Here is an 18,211-nt window from a genome sequence, read left to right as displayed (position 1 = left end):
ACGGACTTTTTCTGTTTACCGACCCTCTACACTGAACGAAAAACATTCATTCTGTACAAGTGATCTCCAAATCAAGATAAGTCTGTCTCAGTATCTTTTTAGGAACAAAACAAGCAATGCAAAATGTCCCAAAATTTGGAATTAAAACTATTGTTTTATATATTGTGCCTTTCTTGCTTATGTTTTAAAAACTAAATGATTGAGAATGAAATAATATCTTAAGCAAGTAAGTACTTATCACCAATACTTTAATTGATTTAAATTATGTCATAGATTAAAAGTGACAGGAAATATAGGATTATCAATTGTTCCTGCAGGTCAATTGTTCTTGTATTGGAGTTTTTGATCACTTCTATTTTGACCTTGCCGCATGGCTCAGCACACAGGCTGCAGTTATCCTTATGCTTCGGCAGATAGGACTCGCCATAGACCTGAGTACAACCAAGATGTGGGGACCAGAAACAACAATAATCATAGACGGCATCTGTGTAGAATAAAATACAAATGTAGTAATTTAAAATGAAATACTACATCCATACATCGTACCGACTATATCGAATTTCGGTGGTAAACACTCAGCCAATTTAATCGACGACGGCCTACGTCCAGGCGGTGCAAAAGTAATGGCCATATCGTCTGTGGAGCAATCAAAGCCGGCTTCGTCTTTCTTATAATTAGCCACAGTCATACAATTGCCGCATTTTAGTTTCAGGATATTCGGATTAATATTACTGTGAAATGCCACAGAAGAGCTGAGCATGAAAACGCTTACAAGTGCCTGCAAATTGACCATATTTTTGAGATTAGTGTGTAGAACGAATTGTCATTTAATGCTAAGATGATATGAGTTACGGGTTTTTAGTCCCATTTGAGTCGATACTATCATCATCATTCTGAACTTTATGTGTGATCAGATTCTCCTATTTTTCATGGGTTTGGTATACGAATGATATGGAAAAAGGATACAAATGGATCAACTAGAATTCGTAAACTTTTAGGAAAAATAAGCTATCTTTTAATATAATGTTGGCTCTTGTATCAAAAAATAATCCGAATTTTTGGCATATTGTGAATGGGTAAGCTGACTACTACCTTTTAGCTAACATTAAATGAATTGAGTAAAGATGTTTAAGTTCACACAGAAAATATTAAAGGAGATAACTTTGCCTGCACTAAATATCATATAGGAGCCTTTTTAAAACCATTAAGTTCAATTTGTTAAATTTCTTTTACACTGTAAGATATCAGCCTACTTTATAAGATTTTTCCACATTTTGTCATAAAGTTTTCTTTCGCAGCAAAGTAGTATAAACAACCAATCTTATCTACGGCAGCTGTATGTTATACAGCTACATATATTTAGCAATAGTTAAATCATTTAATAATACCCTCTACAAGAGTGATGACACTAAAGATAACCAAAATCTATATATAGGTTTCTATATACATATATATTAATACATCATGAAATTGTAAACTTTATACATTCCTTATCTCCCCCCTTCCGACCTTAAGTGTAAACTTTTGTATCATATATGTTGAATTTTAAGAATAATTTAAAGAATTGCTTCAAGTGGCTAGTCCTATTAAAGACTTCAATACGAAATATTAATATATTAAGACAACTAACTTGCTCATTCAAAAAAAAATCCTTAACTCAATGAACAATTGAGTATTTCACCATTTGAACAGTTAACGCATAATCTGTAAAGCTTAAATGACAAGTGATAGTGAGGCACTATCACTTCCTATATCAAAGTAATCACAAAATTGTGTTTATTTAACTACAAACAGGCAAGTACAAGTTTATTTGATCAACATTTGAACAGTAATGAGTGGTAGCAAAGGTAAACAATGTGTCACTGGAAGGGCAATCCAGTGTAAACTATTTCCGGATAAAGATTTATCGCAACGATTAACTGAATTGGTGAATAGGGAATTTATTGAAAGTTTATTTATATAGCAGAAAGAACATATGATGCCATATTTTCCAAGAATTGTGACCATATTGCAGGCATATTTGGTAAAGGAGTGTGCTGAGGAAGCGAATTCTTAGCGTATATAAGCAATCGATACATTGGCCGCACTTACCCGGGAGGTAGGAAAGGAAAATTTCATACTATTGGTCCAGACGATCCAGACTTCCGTCGCTCCATTTACAATTTAATGGGTGCTCTATCCAAAGTTGTCAATGAAAGCATGGCTAATGTGTTCCCCAAGATAATGGATCGTATGATAGAATCTGTTATTTCTTCTGAAGATATTCTGCCCATTGTTCAGGAGAATGCCGCACGCTCCTTGTACTTAGAGGGAGAAGAAAATGGATTTGACAAAGAAATCGATCTAGACAATACAGACGATGAGGATGATGACGATGAGCTCGATGGTTTTACAGTCGAGAACGATTTTGTCATTGAGAAAGAAGAGGCCATATTGGCTCTTAAAGAATTCGTCTTCGAGAATGTGTACAACGTGATAAATCATCCGCAAGACTCAATTCGTAAAGCAGCCATGGAAACCATATGTGAATTTGTGGCCGCACTGCATCGTCTAGGTGATACTAAGAGATTAAGACATCGGCTGTCCCTTCGCAAGAGATAAGTGAACTAATCTTTAATTGTATTAAAGATGTATTGAACGCAAAAATGGCATGTCAATTCCATGAGCCAAGTAAAGCCGTCGATGAAGAAGACCCAGATAGTGAATACGACGAGATGCTTATTGAGAATGATGGCAATTTGTTTCCCATGTTCGGACTTGCCATTCAACCAGAACAGTTCTCATTGTATTTTTTTAGAATTTTCAATATCTTTACCAATAAGTTGAACAAGGCCAAGCGTAACGATTCTGCCGATCAGAGAGCTTTTGTCTTTGGGCTCCTGTGTGGTCACCTATTTTGACATCCTTGTTCATAGGCGGGGCAACCGACAAGGATGCCAAGGCTCGTCAAAACTGCTACTTTGGCTTAGGTGAGCTGGTACTCTTCGCGGAGGAAAAATTGTTTGAAACTTACCCTGTAATTTTGCAAACTCTCTCCAATGCCATATCAAAGGAGCCGAATCCTTCGGTAATGGATAATATATGCGGCGCCGTGGCCCGTCTTCTGGGTGCTTAATCATGAAGTTGTACCTATAGCCCAAGTTCTGTCCGTTTTTCTTGGTCATTTACCATTGCGCGAAGATACCGAAGAGAATGATATAATTTTGAAGGCATTCTGTACTCTCTATATGAAAGCGCATCCCAATACTGTAGACTTCATCGAACAGATGCTGGCAATTGTCATTGATGTTGTATATAAAAAATAGATGCCAGATAAAGAAAGCACAGCCAGTGCCATTGAGTTCGTCAAGGAGATCCGTCAGCAATACCCAAATAAGTTTAATAATGTTACCAATTCGAATCAGGAAGTGTTTGCTTTTGTAAATTCTCTGTAAAATGACATCCAAAAAAAAAGTACGAAATGAAAAAAAAAAAAAAATTTATTTTGTGTAAGTATACTGTTAAAATACCTTGACATATTAAAGAAAACTTATGTTTTGAACGAAGTCTGAAGTTTTGAAAAGGTGAATAAAAAAGCAGTGAAATAAAGATGTCTCAAATACGACTATCCATATCTAGGACACAGGTTAAAAACTAACCTATATATAGAAAAGATATTTTGAAACATATTAAAAGTTATTAAATTATTCTTACAAAGGGTATAATAACTTTATTTAGCTGTTGGTAAGGCAAAAAGATAGACGATTTCATCCCCATAGAGAATATATGTACAGTGCCGACGAAATAAATAACACCACAACAAGCAATTTACTTTATTATACAGTAAAATTTGATTAAAGGAATTTTGTAATATTTTGTATTATTAACAGTCTCTCTGAGAGAGCAAAAAGTGAACTAAACTGATAGCTAATCTTTTCAGAAGAAAGGGAAAGCAAAATATTATGTTGTCGTCGATAAAAAATCAATTCCGAGGAAATTATCATTGGGGAAACCCTAGTTTTTGTGTCTAATTTTAATTAGCATGAGAAACCAAGTCTAGAGATCTAGTCAAGATCTAGAGTCAAGTCTAGTCAAGATCTAGAGATTACTCCAAGTGTCCGTTTGGTTCCCTGGAGTTTAGAGAACGTTTCTGTGAAACTTGCTTATAGAATGGTTAAGTTTCAAAAAAATTTCCTGACAGACTACTACAACATAATGTGCCATAAGAACGTTGCTTCGTGACAAAACACTTCATTTTTTCATGTTTTTGACCCAAATATTGCAGAAATGGGTATTCATTTCGATGCTGTTACAATATTACTATATAATTTATATGCGTATTGCGGAGACAGTCAAAATATTGGGAGTATAATGAAAAAAAGAGTGCTAGGGAATTTATAATAATGATATTGGGTAGAGGTGCAAAATAAAGTCATGTGTATACTTATAAATTTAATGTGATTGTATATGACGGCCAAATAATTTGCTTTTTATTTTAGTTTGCTAACCGATTCATTACATTTATTTTCTACAGATAGATTAATCTAATTATTGTAGAAAGTAAATGCTTATAACAATCAGATATATTCTAGCAGACATTAAAGCTATTTCTATATTTCATTAATAAAGTTTTATGTTTATAAGAATGATGACCCAAAGGTTATTTAACAAATATTTTATTCGACATAAGTAGACAAGTTCTGAAGCGTAATTTTGGCTAGAATATGAATAATAATTTAAATTTGAAAGTGAATTGTATATAGTTCTAATGTTTGATTCACTCTTTAAAGTTTCAAAAGAAGGAATATTGAGTTTTTCTTCCAGTGCATTTAAAACTGGTCACGCATTGCTCGACCATGAAACCGGACAGGAAATAATGTTGAGCAGCTGCTGCCGCCCTTCCTTGCTGCTGCTGGTGTTTCTGCAAGGATAACGAAATATTTTTATCATTATCATCAGTGTGTGTATGTGTATATGCGCATACCACACACTTACACACACACACAAACACATTGGGGCGTATGAGTTATTTTTATTTGATCTGTATGTTTGAGTTTCGCATTAAAAATGCTCGGCTGTCTTCGCTCAGGCATAAAATGCTGGCGGTTTTTATTGAAACCGACAAACAGTAATGTGAAAATTATTTAGCTTATTTCATTTCTGTTCCTGTTTCAGTTCAGTTTGAGTTCAGTTTCAGTTTTCTCATCATGTTGCGCCAATCATCATTCCACACATGAGCGAGCTTTAGGTGTAACCATAAACTTTTGTTTTGAAACCGGATCGGTCTGCTGCTTCTCCTGCTGCTGACCAACTGTCGTTTATTGAGGCACACTTCAGCCAAATGGCGTAGTCCAACTGACGCACACGCCGCATCCTTGTTTGTGTCCTCATCAGGAGGACATCGATACCGCAGACCACACACCGACCACACTCGCACACAAGGAGAGCGAGAGAGGCCAAGTGTTTGCTCCATGTATGTTAAATAGTTGGCCACAAGTGTGACCTGGCAATTTATGAATATGATTGCCAAGCGGGGGCTAAGCCAAACGGGAACAGGACAGGACAGGACATTAATTGCCTTCGCCATGCCGTGCTGTTCGGTGTTTGACCCCTGTACTCACCCTCCCCATCCTCGCCACATACATATACAAATTGATGGCAGTTTTGGCCAAACTTTTGTGGGCCAAAATGAAAAAAGAAAACTTTGACAAGGAATTGAATTTCCGCTCCCAGCACAATGAACTTTAGGTAATTGTTGGTTGCCTACTAGGTTGCGGGGGACTTGGGCCAGGTTGCATGTCGCAAATGTCCAAAAGTTCACGGAATTGCACTTACAATCACTTACAATAAGGGGGCCAGAAGGGCATAGGCATTGACAGGCAAATGGTGGATGACTTTTGCTTTGGCTGAGTTCCAAATGGCACGCAAATCCTTGTAGATGCAGCTGCAATCGCGGGATCAGGATCAACCCCCGTAAGCAATATATCATCATCTACCTCCACACTCACATCACCATCATCAACAGGTGCAATCAAACAGATTGCCCTACGCATTTGCAACATGCTACGTGCCACCGAAAGCTGCAATTAAATTTTGTTAATTTTAATGAAGCTTTTGTCGCATCTGCTCCTTCAACAACAGCAAAAGGAAAAAAATCGAACAAAATTTAAAAAAAGGGGGAACTTTTGTAGGGATTCAACTTGTTAGTTTTGGTTTAATGCCAACGACAGCTGCTCAGGAGTTGCACTGTTAAGGGATGGGCTCCTTCTGTTCCTCGTCTTGGCCTGGCCCCAATAAATTTCTGCCTGAAGGGCTAAAAGAAGAGCAGAAATACATACATATCATATAACAAAATGACAATTTTGAAATGTCATTCGTATTAGAATTTTTTATTTCTTCTGCTGGTTTTTAAAATGAGGTAAAGGTCACTTAAATCAATGAAATTGTAAAATTTCTTTTTATCGAGTTACTAATTGGTTAAATATATATTTATTTCAAACGACAAAGTTTTAATTTTCAAAAACTGAAACTGAGAAAAGCCAGCTTTGGACGGGAAAGCAATTTTCGTGTGGACTTTGTTGAAAATGCAATGAAAGTAAAGACGATTCCAACACGCTGTTCAAGCCATTAAAGCTTGGCTTGAATGCCATTGTCTGCTGACCGAAACATTATGAAAAATGATTGAAAATGGTTAGAAGTTTAATTTTACAACTTTTGATTTCCTATTTCTTATGGAACTCAGAGTTGGTATTGCTTTTTCTGGGATAGCATTTATCTGAAATCCGCACATTGGAGAGCACACTAAGTCTTGGAGGCCTTACAGAGTTTTAAATTCTGTAACTGTATGCACCACAGATTACAAAACTATTCCATCAGTTCTATCAGTTCTTTTTTTTATGTATGACGAATTCTTCAATTTTTGTGGGATGTTCTAAGTGGCTGTCGCACAAAAAATCCCACATTTTTAACATAACATTTTTTCAAATTATTTTCTAAACACATCAATTGATGAAAACAAATAATTTTGGCTTCGATAAGTCTAGTGCTATTAGTTTATTGTTTTACGTACCAAAAATTGATTATGAAAATTTTGTTTGATTATAAAATATTAAGAGAATAGGTGGGCTGTGTTAATCGGTAAATTGACTTATTTATTAGTTTTTAGACTAGAGGCAAACTAGTAATATTAAAGATATATTTTCTATTTAAATGAGAACATTACATGGAGTAAGAAGAATGCAAACTATGGGGCATATCAGTTTAAAACTATGTAAATAAGTTTAGAAGGATCTCAATGGCCAAAGAAGTATAATATGGTAGAGTAGGGATGTCTCATTGGAGTCTTATTTCTCTCAACACATTCACTTAAGTTGCTTAAAAGCTGTAAACAAGTGTCAAATCACAGATGAATATGGAACTTAAGGGCATTTGGGGCAAGTATCCCTTTGGGATATCCCAGGCTTGAAATTGTTGGGGCATTCTTGGCCGAGCTTTGGCGCGTGCTCTCAAAAGCCTTCTATTGGCAAGAAACTTATTATCAAGGGCTAAGCAATGAATATTTAAAATCATAACAGAAACCTGCAAATCATGTATCTCAAAGTGCTAAAGAATTTATTTGCACCTGGCACGAATTTAGACATGATTTGCTAATTTATGATTGAATTGAATAAAATTTATAAAAATTAAGTAATAAATTAAGTAACCTTTGCGCATTTTTTTTTTTTTTGTTGTGTACGAAAAGTATTTGCCACTCGATTCGCCTTGTTGTATTTGAGAACTAAAAACTGAACTGAGACTGACATTTAAGCTATTAGCACTTTTGCAGCTCGTCCATTTAAATCACGGCTACCAAAAAACAAAACAAAAAAATAGAGGGCCTGCGGGGTGAAAAAAAAAAATCGCCTCATTCGCATTCCAAAGAGTTAATAACAAGCTGTAAACAATGCCGAACAACCAGAGGACTACGAGCGTCCTTTACCCCTGATGGCAATATTCAATGGAAAGGAAAAAAGAAAAACCGAAAAAACCGAAACTCGGCGTCGACCAATGCACAGATGTCGCTCAGATTACGAACTTAATTGCCCCAGCGATGGCAGGATATGAAAACCCTTCAAAAAAAAAAAAAAAACGCACACACACAGAGAAGAAAAGGAATTGAAAGCAGTAACAGAAAATGGTAAAAACCTACCAAAAAATTTGTTGCTGTTGCTTTTGTTGTTTGCCAAAAGCTGAGGGCAAAAACAGGACAGCAAAATGTTTCGAGGCCAAAACACACACACATTGAATGGAAAATATTTGCGAAAAACTCTGTTCGTGGGTGTGTGCGTGTGTGGTTGTGTGTGTTGGGTGTGTAAAGAGGCTTTTGAATTTTTTATAGGCCAGTTTAAAGCTGCTGGAAAAAAATGGTACAAGACCTATGGTAATATCAGGTTAATATGGCTATAATACGATATACAGAAATGGAGAGAGAAAGATTGACCGGAAAATGAAAAACATTTTCATGTAGACTTAGTCAATGTCTAAATGTCGATATGTGCGATAACTTATAGCCTTAAAGGCTTTCTTTCTTTCACTTGCCGGTAGCAATTGTGTCTGCAAATCCTTTGAGATCCCTTTCAATTTGAATCAACCGAGACGTTTGTCATTTTGACTAATGGCTTATCAAACGCAGCAACCAAAACCAAGGCAAACAAACACAGGATAACTCAAACAGAAGAACTCCAAATTCAAACTCCAAGTATTTCCCCTTGACAAAAATTTATTGTATCAAAGCGGCAAAACTTCTTGGCTCACAGCTCGTAAATTTCTTCGTTTCTTTCGATTTATGCAAAAGTTTTTCTTCAAACAGAAGAAAAAACCAAAAACAAAAAAAAAGGTGAGTGAATGGCGAAGTGAGTGAGTGAGAGACATGCAGGAATGCCTCAGCAGGATAATGAGGAGATTCTCTTTGTTTTCTTTTTTTTGTTCCTTTCTTATTCTTGTTTGCCCCTCTTATAAATTAACAATTGGGTCTGCTGGCCATAAATATTTCAGCGTGCAATGACACCAGAGCACCAAAGATTCTGATTCTGCACTTACCTGCCCACCTTCCTATGTACCAGCTCACCTCACCTGCCGCCTTGCCTGTCTGCCTACTTACTATATACCTTCTGGTCAGGTTGGAGGGCAATAAAAAAGGCAAAATGATGAATGAAGCGTTTAGCGCTCATGGAACAATAAAAGCCGGAAATGCTTAACTCGGGCAACAATATAAACAACAACAACAACAATCCAACAATGACAAAAGTTTCCCTTACTTTGCGTTCGACACCCTAACGAAGGGGTAATTTAGAATTTGTCACTTGTTTGCTACTTTTTCCAAGCGAATACTGTTCTAAAGGCCTATTTCTTATGAGAGAGAGAGAGAGATTTTTAATGAAAATATAGGGGAATAAAAACGACAAGAAGAACAAAAAGGTTATGACCATATGCGATTCGAAGTTCGTGCAAAAGATAAAACAACTCGTAATACACCATTTTGAGAAAAGTGACCGTTATACATATACATATAGTCACCAGAATCCTCATGTTTTAGGTAATAAAAGGAAAGTTGTTACGTTTCCGCAAACTGTCACTTTTTTCCCGAATGTTTTAACAGGATTTGTTACAATTGATTTTTGTAAGAAACTGTTTTATCGAAATTTGGAGTGATCCATAACCGAAGCAAAGTAAAATTATACGAATATGCCAGACTTACCCATGACTTTACTTTGATTTTCCAAGTTGCTAAGGTTCTCAACAATAACTCTCGTTCGTCACAAATAATTCATGTTTAGAAGAAAAATTTATTATTATTATTATTATAAGTATAGATGCAAACTATCAACCTAACTGTGTTTTTACAAGCACTACCAACTAACTAAGGTCTTCGGCTTAGATGAAAACTACATCCATGCACTAGCCTGGGATTCGAACCCGGATACTCGTTGTTCAGTTGCCTAAATGACTGGCCTACTTGGACAACTCATCTACCGAGGACTGCAGAAGAAAAATGTATTGCCTTATGTTTAAGTTAGTTAGTAATCAATTCGAGGTACTCAATTTTAGGTTTCTTTCAATTTAAGTGTTTTGACTAATTTTTATTTTTTACAAAGAAGTGTTGTTATGTCCGAGGGTAATATCGTTGTTGATGTTGTTTTGATTCTGAATAGAAATGAGTTTATTGTTGAATAGAATTTATAGGTACGAAAAACTGTCTATAAATGTTAAGCATTCATTAGTATCAGTAATATGAGAATATTACTTATGTTGAACAAATCTTTGTTGTTCAATATAATCAAGATGTCATAGTTAGTGCACAATTTTAATGCAAAGAGATATATCGCCATGTGATTTTTGTCTATATGGCCATTTCTGAGAAAGTTTATTGTATTGAGGCTTTAGATTTAAGAAAGGATCAGTTTTTCTGCTAATTCATTTGTAAACCGCAGAGCTAAACTTGCAAAATAAACTTAACAGTTCATCAAAATGCATAAAAGTAATCAGAATTAAAGTACAAATTGCCCAATTAATTTGAACATGTTCGAGTAGAATTGATGAATTGCAGATGATTGACGATTTGAAGTCCATTTAGTGACACAAAACTGTATTTACAGTTCGATGTTGGTAGAGATAGTTTTTTTTTCCTCTTTCGAATGGTTTTTCTTTCTGTTTTGTTTTCGAGAAGGCATACGGCCACGCCCACCTTGTTGTGCATTGTGTCAACTGGCTTGGTCTTGGTCTTAGTCCTGTTTATGGTCTGGGAGAAAAATATGAATTGCGTGCCAAAGAACAAAGGCCGTAGGAGCCAAGAGGCAATGGCAGGACGAAACAAGAAAAAGTTTATTCTTACAATTTTTCGTTCTTATTCTTGTTTTTTTTGTTTGTTTGTTTTTTGCTTACTTTTGGATTTTTTTGTTCTCCCTGTTTTCTTTACCCATTTTCCCCTCTTTCGCTGTGTATGTGTGTGTGTTTGTGTGTGTGTGCTATTTTCGGTGTCTGCTTTTTGTTTGTGATTTATTTATTTTGTTGTTTGCCGCTTTGTTGTCACTTGATGCTTTTATTGTGTCCCCTTTCCGAAATCGGGCAAAAGAAAAGAAAAACAAGTATACGCCTCGTTGTTTGTATGGCTAAGCAAGAAATCATAAAGTTAAACTTTTCTTATTACCGTTTTTGTGTTGTTATTACGATTCTCATTATACCAGTAGGTACCTGGAAGTAGTAGTTAGTCTCTTACTACTAAATATATGTACATACGTACGTATGTACATACAATATATATTTAGGTATATATGTATGTATGGGGGGGAAAACGGAAATCGTTAGGGTTAGGCATGTGTCACCTGCCCAGAGCAGAAGAAGCAGTAAAAACCAAATGTGTTTTTATGTGTACTCTCCCTCCCCGCACCTCTCTCGCTCTTTTTGCCTGGTCTCCCTGTGCATATCCGTTCGATTTGCTAAAAAGAAATGTGGCTGCGGATAACGATTCTCGACTCTAGACTCTCAACTTACGACTCACCGAGTCTCAACTCTGCAGGACTCTGCCGTCTGTCAGCTGCCAGGTTTCTGTTTAGTTTCCGTTTGCAAAAAGCAAAACATATGCTCTCTGCCCTGCCCTTTTTCATCCGTTTCATTCATTCATTCATTGAGTCTTTCTTTCCTTTTTTTCCTTCTTCCTTTGCATATTTCCTGTATTTATTTCCAATGGCTTAAGGGCTTCAGAATACACTGCAGCATCAGGAGGAGAGGCAGCTATCCTTCTGCTATCAATTGCCTTGATTTTTATTTATTTTTAATTATGAAGAATCGTAAGCAACAACAATGGAGTGATGTTTGGGCAGTCGGGTGGTTGGGTGGTTGGTGGTTGCGAAACGCAACAAAAATCAACGCATTTTTTGTTGACACTGAACTTTTGATTTATGCGTGGGGCAACAGAAGGGAGGAGATGACTGTCAGAGAACCACACATAAAACGCCAACTTCATCAGTTGGCATGGAATAACCCTCTGTTCTCTCCGCAACACCTTCCCACACACTCTCACACGCACACAGACTCATGAAGTGCATGCAAACGATGCAGGCAATGCCACGACATGCCAGGACACTTACTCTGTCTTTCTCTCTCTCTCTCCCTCTCTCGGTTACCGCATTGTCCTGTCAGCGTCATTGAGAATGAAATATGAACAGGACAAATGTGAAAAGTGTGGACACTGAACGGGCCAGAGCCAGCCAGTAGCCACAGCAATGGCACTCTCTGTTGTTCACTTGCAGGATTCATCGGTTGGCCAGTTGGCTGGACCTGGACAACGTGACCAGGCATTGTGTTGTGTTGTGTTGTGTCCTGCCGGCAAATTGCTTGTGGTGGAAATCATTTAAAATGTTGCATCCGAAATGTATGGATCGCGACCAAAACCTCTCCACAGATACCAGCAATTTAAATTTAAAATGGTTGAATTATGGTCTTGGGTTTGGCATTTAGCATTTAGCTTAATTAGTTTGTCTGCTTTCGACCCCTTCGAACTTTAAAATTACTAAACCACATAAACACAAAAGTTAGAAGAGTATTCAGCTTATATTTTGCCTACTTATTTATTTATTTTTTTTTTATTTTTATTTATTTCCACTTTTATTATTATTATTACTTGCCGCACGCAAAACGTTCCACTTCGTTAAGCAAAAAAACGGCCAAGCGAAAATTTTATTGAGGGTGCCAAAAGGACTTGTGACCTGAACAAGTGGAACAAGGAGAGAGGGGGAGAGAGAGCGAGACATTTGAAGGAATATATTTGGCATACCACTCCACACAACCACAAAGTCTTCCAAAGTCTTTCAAGGAGAAGCTTCTAAATAACAAAAAATAAAGAACTGAAACCGAGAAGAGTCCTTGAGTGGGGCAAACGACTCTGGTGTATCCTGGAACAAGCAGGATGAGAAAAGTAAATTTGATTAAATTTAAATTGCCAAGTCTTTCTGATTTGACGACACAATCTAATGGCCAATGTCCTGACCTTACTATTTTAAAACATTTTAGGAGCTCTTCAAGCTTTCAAAGAATTTATCATTTCTCTTTGGCGACAAATCAAATATTTTTCAGAGTTGAATATCAGAATCTAAAGATTCAGGAGTTGAATATCAAAATGGAAAGCAAGTTTCGAATAAATTTAAATTAAGTATCATCAATTAGATTTCTAAACTTTTTGAAAGAGCTTGCTACATGTCCAATAAGACAAATTTCCCAATTTGTGTGCAGAATTTTAGCAATACCCACAAAAACTAAATTTGACAACAAAATATCCATTTAAAGTTGGCGTACAAACAGTTTAAAAAGTCCTGTGGTCAATTGAATTTTAAATTTATATTCATTTTGTTTTAACTGATAAGGAATAGGTTTACAATAAAAATTAAATTAAGCTAATTTATCATAATTCTGTCCAATTACATATACAATTTATGCTGTTCTATCAATAATAAAGAGAGCTTTTTATTTACCCATGTACATTCAGTTTTCAGTGTAAAATATATACAAATTTTACTATATTCATAGTTACATAAAAAAGTTGTTCAATCACTTTAAAATAATTTCTGCATTTGGCTGAAAAATTTAACAAAAAGTCTACCAAGTAGATGGGGCTTTATAAATGTTGTTTTTCTATTGCCGAATTTTTATTCCTTTCACATTTACTTCTAGTAAACTTTTTGTATATGCAATTAAGATAATTGGCTAGAAGATGTTTTATATTAGATTTTTGTATTTATGTATAGGCAGTTTTAACAATAACCTCTTATTAAAATTTGAAATTGTCTAACATATAATAGAATTGATGATCAAAGCCAGAAAAACATATTGAGTATTTAATTTTAGGGGTTTTTAACTTTTATTCTTGTTACTACTGTAAGTAAAGAACTAAATAATGTAAGTAAATAACTAAAGATATCAATAATATACTCTTCCATCACATCGTTTACAGGGTATAAAAAAAATAAAGTATAAAATATTATCAAAATCAATAAGCAAATTTCGTGGAGTTTATTTAACTTGCAGGCCACTTGGAATCAACATAAATTAATTTTAAATTTGAATTAAGAAAAGTAAAATTGCCATAAAAGTTGAAAACATGAAAAACGATAGTAATTGTAAATTTTGTTTTATTTTAATTTTGGCCAAGGGATTGTGAGTGCTCAATTTAGTTTTTCATGTATAGTATCAAATTTAAAAAAGTCATAAATTTTGACTTCCTCGACTAATGCTTTGTGGTCTTCTTAGTTTCAAATTGAGTATAACTTTCCAAATTAACTACATTATACAATACAATAATTTATTATTTTTTTTAACTTGGCTTAAACCAAGCCAATTGTAGTGACTAAAGTCTGATGAAATTTAAAACTTCTGTATTGAACAGAATGTTTTATAGGCATTAATTTGCATTTAAAAATATTTTATGCATTGTTTTGTTTCATTAAACAAATTTCAGCCTACGTAAAAGTAATATATTTACATTTACTTTTAGATTCACAGATTCTTGCAATTTGGTTTTGCATATAGTAGGTACATTTAAGTATGTACTTTAATCATGCTTGAATGAGTCATAACTGTTACCAACAGGTTTTGGCAATGGTAGAGACTTTCTTAGTCTCTTTTCATGCAATTCGGCAGGACATTTGCCATCCTTTGTGGAAAAATCGCACTAACATACTTTTTGAGGCATTTGGGATCTTTTGTGATGATTCCTTGTAAAGCATCCTTCACGGTAAAGCCGCTGGAAATGGACTAGGAGCAGGTCATTTGTCAATTGAGCTCAGTTCTCAGTCGTCAGTTCATCTCTGAGCCATTTGACAGGCATCTGCATTCGAAAATATGGAGCGCTGCGAAGAGACACAATAGGACTGATTTGAGCTGTTTAAAATTGATACCCCAAGGAGTATGCCGTTTGCATTTAGCAGCTGCTGCCACCTACACATACATAAACACACACACACACACAGATACTTGTACACACACAGACAGTCATAAATAGAGATGAATGCGGAACAAAAGGAATTGCCAACTGTTCCAAGTGATCGCATTTCTGTCTGTTGACCTGTCCATTAACAGTGAAGCCGCCTCTGACGTTTTCGTCGGCCTCAGTCGATGTTGGAATCCAAATCTGTTGACTGAACGACAGCTGCTTGTGCCCTAGCTACAACTACAACTACAGCTGCTCCTGCTGCTGCTGCTGTTGTTGTTAAGTCCTCGTTCTGGTATTGATTCTGGTTATAAGGATTTTTATGGCATTTCAATTGGTAGGCTCTCGCCTCAGACCACAAAACAGGAATAGAAAAACTTTGTAGGCCAGTACCAAGTTAGTGGCAGAAGGCAAACAGAGAAACAGCCTTGGATGCTCTATATGTGTGTGTGTGTGTGTGTGTGTGTGAGTGTGCGCGCATGTTTGTCTGTGTGTGATCAGCGATGCATGCAGGTAACATGCCATGCCAAGAATACATACAACCAGCAGCAACACGAAACCTTGGCAACAGACAACAACAACAGCAACATCAACAAAAGCCACTAGGCAGAAGACATAAGGAACCCCGGCAACAGCCTGAAAACAGTAAAAAAATAAGACGAACAGCAGCAGATTAAATCAGGTAGGAAATTTTCTCGTTCGAGTGGTAAATTTTTTGCACCTGCCGTTAGCCGGTTTCTCGCTTTTTTCTTGTTGCTGTTGGTGTTGTTCCTGTTTCTGCTGCCAGTGACTGACTCAGCTGCTGTTGCTGCTGTTGTCACTCAGATGATTAGTGCTGCTCAGTTTCGAGTTGCGTTTGCGCACAGTTCTTGAAACTTTTATTTTTCTTTCTTGATTATTATGCACTTTTCGTAAACAAGATGTGAGCGGATTCAAATGATTTGAGAAAAGGGCCGCAACTATGCCTGGCAAGTGAGAATTTTATAAAATACATTTGGTTGCAAAACTAATTGAAACTGACAGTGAGTCATAGACTCTTAGTCAGTGGAAGTTAAAGCAACTTAAAATATATTTTACTAACCAATGTTTATTTTTGTGTATTTTAAAAATATTTTACAAACCAACATTTATTTATGTGTGTTTACAATTTAATAAAGATATATTGAAAAAAAAAACAAAACATTCAAAAACAAAATAGAAAACAATAGATTTCTAATTTGCAAAAGTATTTAAAATTCTTAAATATACACTTTTCTCATGGCTAGAATTTCATGAATCAGTTTAAAACTCAAAAGAAGATAAGATATAATACAGGAAAAAAAACTTTGTTTACCATTGTTAGCCCAGAACTGATAATTTTAAAATATTTATTATTTATCAGAGCATATTTTTAAAAATTTGAAATATATTAATAAAAATAAAATAAAATGTAACTAAAATCTTTAAGAATTTCCTTTCCAAATTTTGACTATAAGAAGAATATATTTAGCTATGTTATTTATTTGAATTTGAATATTTGACATTTATAAACTGAAATATCTCGTTAATTATATACAAAGGGAAAAGGGTTATTAGTGGCTAAGAAACTCAATGAAATTTGTTTTTGTTTATATGAAAGATTTGCCTTTTAAAATTATTGGATAGACTCTGGAAGATTTTGCCATTATCGTTTCTCGCCTTCTTTATCAAATCTAATGCAATTGGAAAAATAATCTAAGGCTTAAGAACTTGTTCTTAAGTTGTTGTTATTAAAATTTAAAAATGTAAAATTTTAAATATTTTAAAATAATAATAAGACATAATCTGATATATATCCAATGGAATATTAAATGGAATATCGCATTTTTTTTACGCTTTTCGTTTACTCTCAAACTTTAATTACGGTTCGACCTGTTCCGGTTTGTTTACAAACATTGTGAATTTCGGCTTAGCTTTCGAAGATATTGAAATATTTTCACAAGTTATTTTGAAACAAGTTCAAGTTGATTTCAAGCCGGTCCTGACTTGCCGCTTTTCGAGGTGGTTGCATGTGCGTGAGTTGCATGTGGAACCTTTGGAAACGTTGTCTCTACCTGTCCTCGGCTCGTGTGCTCAGCGGGTAGCTCAACTTGGCCAGTGGACAGAGTGGACATTGGGACAGGTTGCAGCTTGGCCAAGCGAAACCCAAAAATAAAAAACAAAAAGGGAATACAAATCAACAAATACCCAAAAGGGGCTGGCCCTGGCCCTCATCATTTTGCAGGTTTTTTGAGCACCTGCTTACTTTGCGTCACTTCTCCTTTACACCTTTCCCCATCGTCTTTTGCTGCCTGCCTTTGAGGCATTGATTGTTATTGTTAATTGAGGCAACCAGCATAAATATTTGAATTGAAATTAGACTTAAATGCGTTGATGATAGTGATAAAGACATTTTGAGGTTGGTTTAATCAAACATTAAAGCGAATGTGAATGTGAACGTGAATATGACTATGAATGTCCCATCTCTCCACTCATACGTTGCATATGCGAATGCCTCTTGGTGGCAGAGTCAACCGACTGCCTTTACGGGCCATTACCTTAATATGCTGAGCAGAGCATAAAAGCCAAAGCAATAACAATATCAGCTCCCAAACAACAGGCGACAATGAAACAAATGTTGAAAAAAGTAAAAAAAAAATGGAAATAAGAATATAAATGCAAAAGCCATGCAAATGGCCACTCCCCGTGCAGCCAACCCCATGTGCAACAAGCTAGAACAAAATGACAACAAACAAAGGCATCAAATTAAAAACTAAACTGCATGGCAATGGACATGCAACTGGACAAGAGACTGGACTGCAAGTGGCACTAGCCATCGGTTGGGATGAGTCTCGCTCGGCCTGGATGGCGAAACATGTGGCAGCGGTTAATTATGCAGTGCCGCCAACAAAGGGTTAAAGGGTGCACGGGTGTACGGGTGGTGGACTGGTGGAAAGGGTTGCATGCTGAAAACTAAAAATGGAAAAATATTGTAAATTGCAATACACCGAAGCACACAGACACACACACAGAGTAAACTGACCAGACCACACTCCCCATTCATGGCTTTCCGTGCTCATCCAGGCATTCATATGTACCTACATGTATTCAGCTGGTTGTGGTGGTGGTGGTTGGTGGTGGCAATGATGATGGCCGTGTGTGGCAACTGCAGCCCTTTTCTTTACGGTCTTGGCACAACAGAAAATAACGCGTAAGGCAGTTCACATTTTTCGCATATTTTGCTCTTGCAACAATGCAACAAAAACAAAAAACAAC

General features: G+C 35.9%; 1 protein-coding gene and 1 pseudogene across 2 annotated transcripts; one reads left to right on the top strand and one right to left on the bottom strand.

The window, feature by feature from the left end:
* Nucleotides 1-218: 218 nt before the first annotated feature.
* LOC111518573 lies at nt 219-1,172 on the bottom strand. 2 transcript variants are annotated; one of them, XM_023175785.2, is made up of 3 exons: nt 853-1,172; nt 547-778; nt 219-484 (listed from the first exon to the last, which is right to left on the bottom strand). In XM_023175785.2, exons 2-3 carry the CDS (start codon nt 758-760, stop codon nt 258-260), a joined length of 441 nt encoding a protein of 146 aa, XP_023031553.1. In that variant the 5' UTR covers nt 761-778; nt 853-1,172; the 3' UTR covers nt 219-257. The 2 variants fall into 2 exon arrangements, with proteins under 2 accessions (XP_023031553.1, XP_046865768.1); XM_047009812.1 differs by lacking the exon at nt 853-1,172 and having other exon boundaries at nt 547-846.
* Nucleotides 1,173-1,854: 682 nt separating this feature from the next.
* LOC6642088 lies at nt 1,855-3,440 on the top strand (annotated as a pseudogene).
* The last annotated feature ends 14,771 nt before the right edge of the window (nt 3,441-18,211 follow it).

This window comes from Drosophila willistoni, assembly GCF_018902025.1.
Source record: "Drosophila willistoni isolate 14030-0811.24 chromosome 2L unlocalized genomic scaffold, UCI_dwil_1.1 Seg168, whole genome shotgun sequence".
Classification (NCBI taxonomy): Eukaryota; Metazoa; Arthropoda; class Insecta; order Diptera; family Drosophilidae; genus Drosophila; species Drosophila willistoni.
Note: the sequence above shows the minus strand (reverse complement) of the source record. Positions and strands in the feature narration are given on the sequence as shown.

Excerpts from the sequence above, each read along its gene's own strand:
- LOC111518573 (XM_047009812.1), bottom strand. The coding sequence starts at position 793 with ATGGTCAATTTGCAGGCACTTGTAAGCGTTTTCATGCTCAGCTCTTCT. Across the intron at positions 485-546 it reads ACCGAAATTCGATATAGTCG|ATGCCGTCTATGATTATTGT; the intron begins GTACGATGTATG and ends TATTCTACACAG.